At 33.1% G+C, this 9,769-nt stretch overlaps 1 protein-coding gene across 1 annotated transcript in view; it reads right to left on the bottom strand.

Moving 5' to 3' along the window:
- Positions 1–367: 367 nt before the first annotated feature.
- RXFP1 (relaxin family peptide receptor 1) overlaps positions 368–9,769 on the bottom strand; it is a 56,073-nt gene continuing 46,671 nt past the window's right edge. Inside the window, exons 13-18 of the mRNA XM_036887705.2 lie at positions 8,917–8,988; positions 8,011–8,082; positions 6,055–6,284; positions 4,047–4,457; positions 3,127–3,345; positions 368–1,255 (exon numbers count right to left, since the gene is read on the bottom strand). Coding sequence (XP_036743600.1) covers positions 954–1,255; positions 3,127–3,345; positions 4,047–4,457; positions 6,055–6,284; positions 8,011–8,082; positions 8,917–8,988 — 1,306 coding nt within the window. The 3' untranslated portion in view covers positions 368–953. The remainder of the gene's footprint in view (positions 1,256–3,126; positions 3,346–4,046; positions 4,458–6,054; positions 6,285–8,010; positions 8,083–8,916; positions 8,989–9,769) is intronic.

Raw genomic sequence — 9,769 nt, 5'->3', positions numbered from 1 at the left:
TATTTTGAGTTAATTTTAGTATATGATGTGAGGAAGGGGTCCAACTTTATTCTTTTGCATGTAAATAACCAACTGGAGCATTGTTTGCTGAAAAGATTATTCTTTTCCATTTGATTGTTTTGGAGTCTTTGTTGAAAATCAAGTGACTCTAAATGTGAGGGTTTTATTTCTGGAGACTCTAAATGTTTATTCTCATTCTAACTTTTCTGATTCACTCCTTTGCAATACTTTTACTCCTCTATTCCAGTCCCATATGATGGTGCTTATTTAAAGCAAAGGGACAACCAGGCAGGAAGTGACAGAGAAGTGCTATTTTAAGTTTATATCTGACCATCCTTTTTCATAGTAATAAATATGTTGCATTGGCTCTCAAGTGTACAGAGACTTGAAGAGAGTTAAGATGAATTTTTAAAATATTCCTGTTTTGCAAACAATCAGACATTTTCTTTGATGCTATTATATTGAATATTCTGCAACCTTAAACCTTTATTTTAAAATGCCCATGATTCTTTCGTTTGCTTATGTGCATGGCAGATAAGGCTCTGCTTTGAAGTAGGAGCTGCAGGTGGATTTTATATGTTCTATTGTAGTTAAACACAGTTTAACATTGCAAATTGAATTTTATACTCTTATTTCCAGGAATTGACTGCAGTGCCATGCACATAGTGGGTGCCCAATAAAAGCATGGTAAGAGTGAATGAATCTTTCTGAAATAGATTTCTCTTAATTTCCTATGCAAAATATATATTAATATATACATATTATCAATATAATTTATTTCCCTTTATAAGGTCATCAGTCACTTTGATTTTTCCCCAATAACTTCATGTCCTTATAGGCTAACTTATTTTAGCCATTATAAATTACTAATTTTGTAGTATTCATTTTATACCAATAATCCATCATGAAGCATCCCACAGTATTTTCTGGGTAGAAATGGGTTTCAGAGTCCATTATGAATAGGAGTTGAGTTTAGTTGATTGAGAAATTAGTGACAATTCACAGGGGTCTGTGAAAAGAGCTGGCTTCATTAACTCAGGTGGCATCTCTTGCAGTGGCCACATTTCTACCCAGAAGAATGATGGAGCGTATGTTTTCTGACTTCCTTTGCTGTCAACAGATTTTCTTTGTCTGTAGTTATACCAAAACTGATGGATCATTTCTTTGAATGGTCTTGTGGTTAGAGTATACAGAATTGGATTCAAAGCACTGTTGATAGGCAGAATAAAAATCACTACCCAAGAGGTTATAGTACCTGAAAGAGAAACATGAAATAATTTTGGTGTTATAGATGTTTTTAAGATATAGAAACAACCCCTTTTCCTCGTTTCACCCCTAAATGCCTTTTGAGACTTAACTTTTTCCCTTTGAAACCACATAATTAAGTATTAAGTCTGTATGTGTTTCCTGGATGTCTTTCCAGGGTGTCAGTGTTTGAGGGGAGTGCTGATGCCACAAAAAAACAAGTTTTTTTGCTAAGTAGCTTTTCTTGAATACATCAACAAAAGAATTCTACTAGGAAGAAATATTTTCCACCAAGTGATCTATTGTAGAAAAAACCAATATTGTTTAGTATTTAAATCAAACCTTTTCAAATGTTTGAGTTACAAGATAGTACATGCATAATTTCTCAGAATATATAGACTTACCTATAATTTCTTTTTTGCTCTATTCAGTTTTTAATAGAGATATGCATTTTTAGGCTTTTGACTAGATATTTATTTCAATAACAACATCTTTGGCTAAGCTTATTCTAATAATCACTGTAGTATGTATGCAACTACCAGATAATCAGATATTTTATTATATTTAATTGATGTTATCTTCCCTCTTTGTTGCTTATTAAAATGTAAGATACTATCATCACCAACCATAGAATAAAATGAAATAAAAATTGTATGTTTATAAATTTAAAAAATGTGAGTCTATACTGCGTTATACATACACAGTTAATAGGCTTTCACTTTTTTATTGTGTTAAAATATACATAAGATTTACCAATTTAACCATTTTTAAGTGTACAGTTCAGTGGCATTAACTACATTCACACTGCTGTGCAACCATCACCACCAAACGTCTCCAGAACTTTGACATCTTCCCAAACTGAAACTCCATACCTATCGAACCAGTACTGCTCATCCTCTTCCCCTCCCAACCCCTGACAACCCCATTCCAAGCTTTCTGTCTCTGTGAATTTGACCGGTCTTTACAATTGACAGTACTTGTCTCTTGTAGCCAGCTTATTTCACCTGGCATTATGTCTTCAAGGTCCATCCATGTCATAGCATGTATCAAATTAGAAAATTTCCTCCCTTTATAAGGCAGAAAAATAATCCATTCTGTGTATTTAACACATTTATCCATTCATTCACTGATGGGCACTTGGGTACAGATTTTATCTATTGTGAATAATGCTTCTATGAACACAGGTGTACAAATGTCTGTTCAAGCCCCTGCTTTCAGTTTTTTTGGGTACATACACAGGAGTGGAATGCTGAGTCATATGTTACTCTATATTTAATTTTTTGAGAAACCATTACATCATTTCCTACAGCAGCCGGGCCATTTTACATTCCTACCAGTAATAAAGAGTTCCAATTTCTTTACATCCTCACAAATTCTTGTTATTTTTCTGTGTTTTGTTAATAGCCATCCTAATGAGTGGTATGCACATTGTTTTTAAATATCAAAAGTGCTTTTTCTATTATCTCTTATACACTGGGGTAATGTTCTGTAAATTGCTGTATATTCCAGGAAGAAAAATGTCTTACATTCTGAAAGAAATGAAGTAATTTCATTTGATAGTCATTTTGACCTGTTTTCCTTTCTGGTCACTCCTTTGTGCTTAAACCTGGGATTGTCAGAATTTCAACCCATTAAGTGTAATTTATTTGAGTGTTTTTTTCCTTTGTTCCAATAGTAATTGTGCTTTTAGGCATTTATGGAAAGAACTGAACAGCTACCTCCTAGTATACCTGCTATTGATAAACAGAGCCTGAAGTACGTTTAACTCTGATTTATAATTCTTGAAACAAGTGAGTGTTAAGGATTTTAATTTTTTTCTTACAGGAATACTCGCAGAAACCGACTTATTATTTCTTTACAGAAAGAAAAAAAAAGTTGTACCTGGTATTTCTACCTGAAGCAGTGAAAGAAATTTCAGTACAAAGATGGGAATCCAGCATAATGCATCAGTAAATACAATAAAGAAAAACCGTTTTGCAAGGATCATCTCTTTTCTAACTTGATTCCGTATTTCAGTAGCTGTTATGGCGCTTTGATGAACGCTGTAAAACATACTTCCATAGGAAAAAACTATGATGATAAATGCCGCCAAATTAATACCTATTTAAAACACAAAGATTATTATTAATGTATATGAACATTCCCTCAAAACAAACATAGTCTTAGCTATTATTATTAAGAAGATACAAAGGCCATAAAGTGTTTTTTGTTTATAGGAATTACTAAAGTACACAAAAATCATGAATTTAAAAAAATTTAAAGTTCTGTTGAAGCATGAGGAATGATGAAATGTTTAAGCTTAAAATGGCATATTAAAATGAGAGTGTAGTGATTCAATGAATATCCTAAGCCTAGTAAATTAAACTTTCTAGAATTTATTTCATAATTCAATTAGTTTAAATTGTACTTTGATAGTATTTTTTACAAGAGAAAACACTTGAATGTCTACTCTCAAGCCAAAGACTTGTGTGTGGTACTTTGAGTTTGTTAATATTATAAAGGCGTAGAGTTAAAAATATATTTTGCTAATATGTTATTAGGGTGAAAGCATGAAATACAAATGTTTAGTGTCTTGTCTTTTATATGGTACATCATGTTGGAATTGATATGATAAAGTGGTGATTTAGGAAAAAAACCATCCCTTCAGGGGATTCTCAGAGAATCCACCCCTTATGCCAATGAGAAAAACTGGTTAGAAGATTTGAAATAAAAATTTATAAACATAAGAAGGCATAATGTGATTCATACTGTGATGTGTTCTAACTTTTGAATGGAAAGGCTTATAATACTGAGTTTCTTACCAAGGAAAATTGTCACTGAATAAATCTGGGCGGCAAAACTTTCTGTATCTTCTGAATGGAGAGGGAAGCATACTCCATTGGTGCCATAGTAGTTTTTGAAAAATTCCTTATTGCTCAATGGAATTAAAGCCACTATAAGCCCAATAATCCAAATGAGAATCAGAGCTGTAATTGTTCTGCATTTTCCAGGTCTTAAACATCTGAAAGGATACACAATGCAGATATATTTTTCCAATGTCAGAAATGTTAAAAGTAATACTGATACTTCTGTGGACAGAATGGCCAAAGATCCTACAAGCTGACAATGAATACTCTCCATCCACAGCTGCGCGTGCTTGTTGTATTCTCCACGGAACTTTAGGTCAAAGGCTCCGATCACAAATAAATATATTCCCATTAGGCAGTCGGCACCTATAGGGATCAGCAAATTTCACAGATTTAGAGAAATAAATGGGCAAAATGGAATTTCAATAAGCTGCAGTATTTTTCATATTAGCAAACAATAACCAAGTTTCTTCTTTCTCGGGAAGAGGTCATTTTTATTCTAAAAGTTCATTTATGGTAAGGATCACTTCAACTCTCTTTGATAATTACTCTTAACAGAAACTTCCACAGCTAATTATGTAATTATTTCTCTGTTTTCCCCTAATATTCAGATCTGTGAGAGCAGGGGTCTTGTCTGTTTTGTTTTCCATTCTAGTTCCATCACCTAGAAATGCTGAATAAATGAATAAAAGGCAATTATCCTGAGCATTTGATAGGGACCAAGATGGGGGTGTTATTATTTGGTTCACTTTTTCCACTAAAATCCTCTCAGCTCAAGCTAAGGACATCATTCAAAATCTCAGAGAAAGTAGCTCAAGTTTCTGGGATTGCTTAATGACTTGCAAATTTTGAGGTCTATAATTTAGAAGATAGGAATAATTATGATGCATACTGCAGGCAGTACAATTTTGGGGGGCTTGCATTAATTCCCCAAGAGCTGGCCTACCCTGTTCTCCCTGATTCTCTCATCTCAATTTTACCTTTTTCTCTGCATCCCTCCAAATCAGCTGTTTTTTAAGCAAATATCACATCAGAAAGTAGGTGAAATATTTTTGACTGAGCAAGCATTCTACACACTTATTAACATTACATCACTGTATAAACTACAACTCTGAACCTAATTCTTAAAAATTGAAATTATATTCTGGCCTTCACCAGGGAAATTATGGTACTCAAAATTTTGTGTTTAACAATACAAAGTAGCAGACAATTACTGAGATCTGTTTCTTAGGTAGCTTGCAATGAAAAGACAATTAAGTATTAGACTTTGAATGAGGGAGGACTAGCACACAGGACAGCAAGTGTAAAACCAAAACACCATCTAGATTGATGCTTGAGAACATATAGATAAATTACATGGCATTTAATCACACTAAACATTCTGAGGACTGGATTCTTATTTTTTTGTAGTCCTCATTTAACAAAACCTTGCAATCAAACTTCCAAAACTTAAAAAAAAATGCTTAGTACCACCTAAAAATGTTTTCTTATTTAATTATTTTGAATTACAAATAAAAAAATTCCAGTAGCTCAGAGACCACAAATATCTATTAAGTCGATATCTGTGAACTGGACACTAGAACAAAATGAATATAGCTCTATATGCAAATATATGACCATAAGAGGTTTCAATTTTAGTCATAGTAAATATTTTTTTATTTTATTACGTGCTTTAATAACATATGCCTTCAGAGAAGAAAACTAATGAATGAAACTCTTTATGAGAAATTAATGAATGAGAACTTTATTAACTGTGCAAGGTAATTGAATTTTCTTGTTTTAAAACTTATTTTCTTATCATTAGAGTAATTCTATTTTTATTGTCGTGAATGTGGAAACAACATATAAGCAAAAGAGAAAATGTAAAAATCTCATAATTCTACCACTCTGAAAACTTATTTTCAAAAGCAATGCTTTTACATATTTCAAAACTGTAATTCCTCTTCGATCAGGAAATACTCACAGCAGAGAGAAATGATTGACATGGCATGTAGCTTGTTCTCAGACCTGATGTAAGGTCGCATACAAATGACAAGGATGTTTCCAAAGCAAGTAATTGTGGATACAACCCAGACGAACACTCTCTGAAAAATGCTTGCCAAGAGATTCTCTATAGATGAGATTCCATCAGTGTTTGGTTTACAGCTGCGAACATGTGGTGCATATCCACAGTATTGGAATTTCTTAAAATATCTGACATACAAAAAGAAGATAAGATATAATTTTAAATTTAATTCAATGTCACTATGCATTAATATTTATTTCGTACATTTTCTCAGTAGAAACAAAATGTTTTAACATGAGGAATATAAAGCATTAGGGACAGTGAAGCTTTAAACAACTTTAATTCCCATTAACTTGACTTCACTGTAAAAGAACACGTCGTCAGGCAGCAAATAGGCATAGTGAATATACAATTGCTAGATATCTCTTCAAATAACAAATAAACTGTTAAGATATGACTAAGAATTAATCCACCCAAGGAAACTTTTGTTGGGTTTTTAGTGTTTAGTATGTGTGAATGCACTGTTACATAGTTCCTATTCCTGCAACCGCTCTTGTTTTTTTAACCTTCAGGGGAGGAGAGAGCTAAGTGCTTTCTTCCTTGTGCTTCCATGGCTTTTCTACTGTCAGAGTTATTATGTGACCAATAACTACTTGTTAACATGCTTTTCTCTCACACTAGATTTTGGTACATAATAAGGTGTTCAGCAAATACTTGTTGAGTGAATTCTGTCATCAACAGAGAGACCTCTCTTGTTGATAAATATACCACTTGGATAATTAGTTACTACAGTGTTACCATCAACACCAACACAATATTTGAGCATCTTCTTGGTATCAGGAATAAATTCTCACATCAACTCCCTGAGGTAGATATTAGACACCATAGGAAGAGATGAATCTTCAGTGGAGGCACAAGACTTGCTAGGAGATTTTCTAATAAATGTAGGAATTGGGATTCAAATTCAATCTTTTGCCTCTAAAGCCAGTACTCTGGCAAAAAAATAGAAATGAACTTTATACTGTAAAGAGCTGTAGTATTACAAGATAAAAGGTTGACAGTTACAGTATATGCCTTGTTTAACTTGTTGCCTGGATCCCTAGATCTGTCATGGTTTCTACCCAATTCAAGTGTGTTCCTTGACTTGTTTCTTGGGTTTTGAGAACTACACCATTTCCTTCCAATAAACTATTTTGCTTAACAGGTAGAATTTTCAGTTTTGTGCAACCAAGAAATGTTAATAATCATTTTTTTTCTGAGGAATTAGAGAAAAACAAAAACAATAAAATGTAAGCAAAATTATAGAGTGGTGGTGGCTGACATGAAATTTTCTAAATTATTGAGATAGCTCTAATATATGCCATAAGATTGCATTCAACTAAAGAAAATATTTCTAAAATGTTTGAGTAAAAGATTTTTCAAAGTTTACCATTTTATCCATACACACTTGTTCCAAGCATGCAAGGCGTTGGGGGCAATTTTTACTGAGGATGATTTCTCTTTCCCATCCTCCATTCAGAGCAATTATTTATTTACAATTATTTCATGTTGCTTATAAAATTCCTACTTCTTCATTTGGTAGCACTTACCCCATGTGTACAAACTACTAGCTCATTAGGCAAACACCAGTATCTGTGAATGCTATCAGAGCCAAGAATTTAGAAGACTGAGTGGTTTTCCTTCACACTCATGTTCTCTGTCATTCAAAAAGCCTCCTTTGATTCTACCTAACTGTGGAAAACTAAAAATCACCCCACCCACTACCAATACCTTAAGAGCTAATTGTTGTACAGGCAAATTAGCCAGTAAAAAAATGCTGATAGATTGGTTGCAATGGGTATGGATGTATTGGCACAGACCATGTAGAAGAAAAGATGAAAATTAAGGTGAAGAACAAGAAAAACATCTACTTACATGTAAGAGAGATTCATAAGTGGTCTAAACATCCTTTGTTGGATATTTGAAATTTCAATTCCTTCCAGGCTGCTAAAAATATCAAAATAATACATGTTACACAGGATGTAATAAAATGAGTTTTTGTGAAGGATAATTTAATAAAGTCATGCTAGTTAGCCCTTATTTTGAACCAAACATTCATACTCAGCCTGCCCCAGGTACTTCCTCAACTCCTTTTGATTGTATTATTTATACACATATATCTCCTCCATTTGATTTTTTGGATCTTCATAAATCATGGCACAATGCTTTGTGCATACTAAGTACTCAATAAATATTGATGAACAAATGACATTTTCTTTGAGACAATATTACAATACCAGCGAGTTTTACATTAAAACAATTTTTCTGATAATTTTAAAATAATACTTTTTTTCTAGTAAAATGCCATTTTACTGAGGGAACACTTGAATGAATTGCAGCATATCTTTTAAAGTCAATTCTTACACCGTAACAGAATTGTTTTGTGTGTGATGCAAGTACTGATTTATATAATCTAGAATATTCCATTTTGAGATAAGGATTGGCTATAATAAATTTTTATATACCCTTGGAATGAATATGCATAGATGCCTTCAGAGGATCAAAGCAAACAATCCAATATAAGTTCCTGGTAATCACAAAAAAATATAAAATGATTTATCATAATCTAATTTTTAGTTTATAAATATGTTAGATAAAACTAATAACTTTGTTTATAGTCCATTGAGTCCAACTCACATATTTTTGTGGAGCTTACCTAATACCTGGGGCTAAAGTCTCTGATTTGAAAGATTCTATAAATCTTATAGTATAGAATTTATTGACTATTAGCATATGAATAACAATTCCATCATAAAACTATCCCCATAGGTATATACTTACAGAGACTTGAGTTTGACAAGATAATCAAATTGGTTTGCTTGAATTTCCTGGATTGGGTTATAGGAAAGATTCCTGTTTTCAAAAAAGTAACAATAGATCATTTCTAGATACTGCTTAAGCAAAGGCAGAGTATATTTGTTGATTTAGGGTACTTTTAAACATTAACCAAAAAAAGCATGGTACTAATATTTGTCTTACAGAGTTCACTGGATATTTAGGTGAATTAATGGAGATAAAACACTTGTTCCAGTGTCTGGCTCTTAGTAAGCACTCTATAATTGTGTTATTGATAGAGACAATGTGAGCGTGAGGTGAATTGTCAAGAAATGGCTCCCACCAGAGAACTGGTACGGTACCCAGAGAGCAACTATACCTGTTGCACATTTTGCTTAGGATCTCAGTCGAATGAAAAAAATCTCTTTTAGTCAAAACTTGAATTAGTGGAATCACATTAAATACTTTTTACAATAAGTTTTATGCCAGAGAGTGGCACATTGTACTAGTGATTTGTGAGGCATGAAGTGAAAAGTAAGAGGCTATAGCTAGGAACAAAGAGACACAGATCAGAGTGACAGTACAGCTGAATTTAAGGGGAAAAAGTTTCAGAATCTTTGTAAAACAACACCTTGAAGTGGAAATCATTGATTAAGGGGAGCTTTTCAGGGCAAGTTCTCCTTAGGAAATTCATTCTACATTAGGTCGTCAGTTAGGTGGGGGCTGGAGGGAGCTGCTGGGGTGGGGGGTGATTACAGAAAGAAGGAAAGAGGAAGAATGACAATGAAAAAGGAATATAAAGGAAATGAAGTGGACTCAACAGTTTAGTAATAGCAGGAAACTATCTTAATGTAACAAA

This window comes from Manis pentadactyla, chromosome 1 (genome assembly GCF_030020395.1).
Source record: "Manis pentadactyla isolate mManPen7 chromosome 1, mManPen7.hap1, whole genome shotgun sequence".
Lineage (NCBI taxonomy): Eukaryota > Metazoa > Chordata > Mammalia > Pholidota > Manidae > Manis > Manis pentadactyla.
The sequence above is the reverse complement of the archived record's forward strand: the minus strand, read 5'-3'. Positions and strand labels throughout refer to the sequence as shown.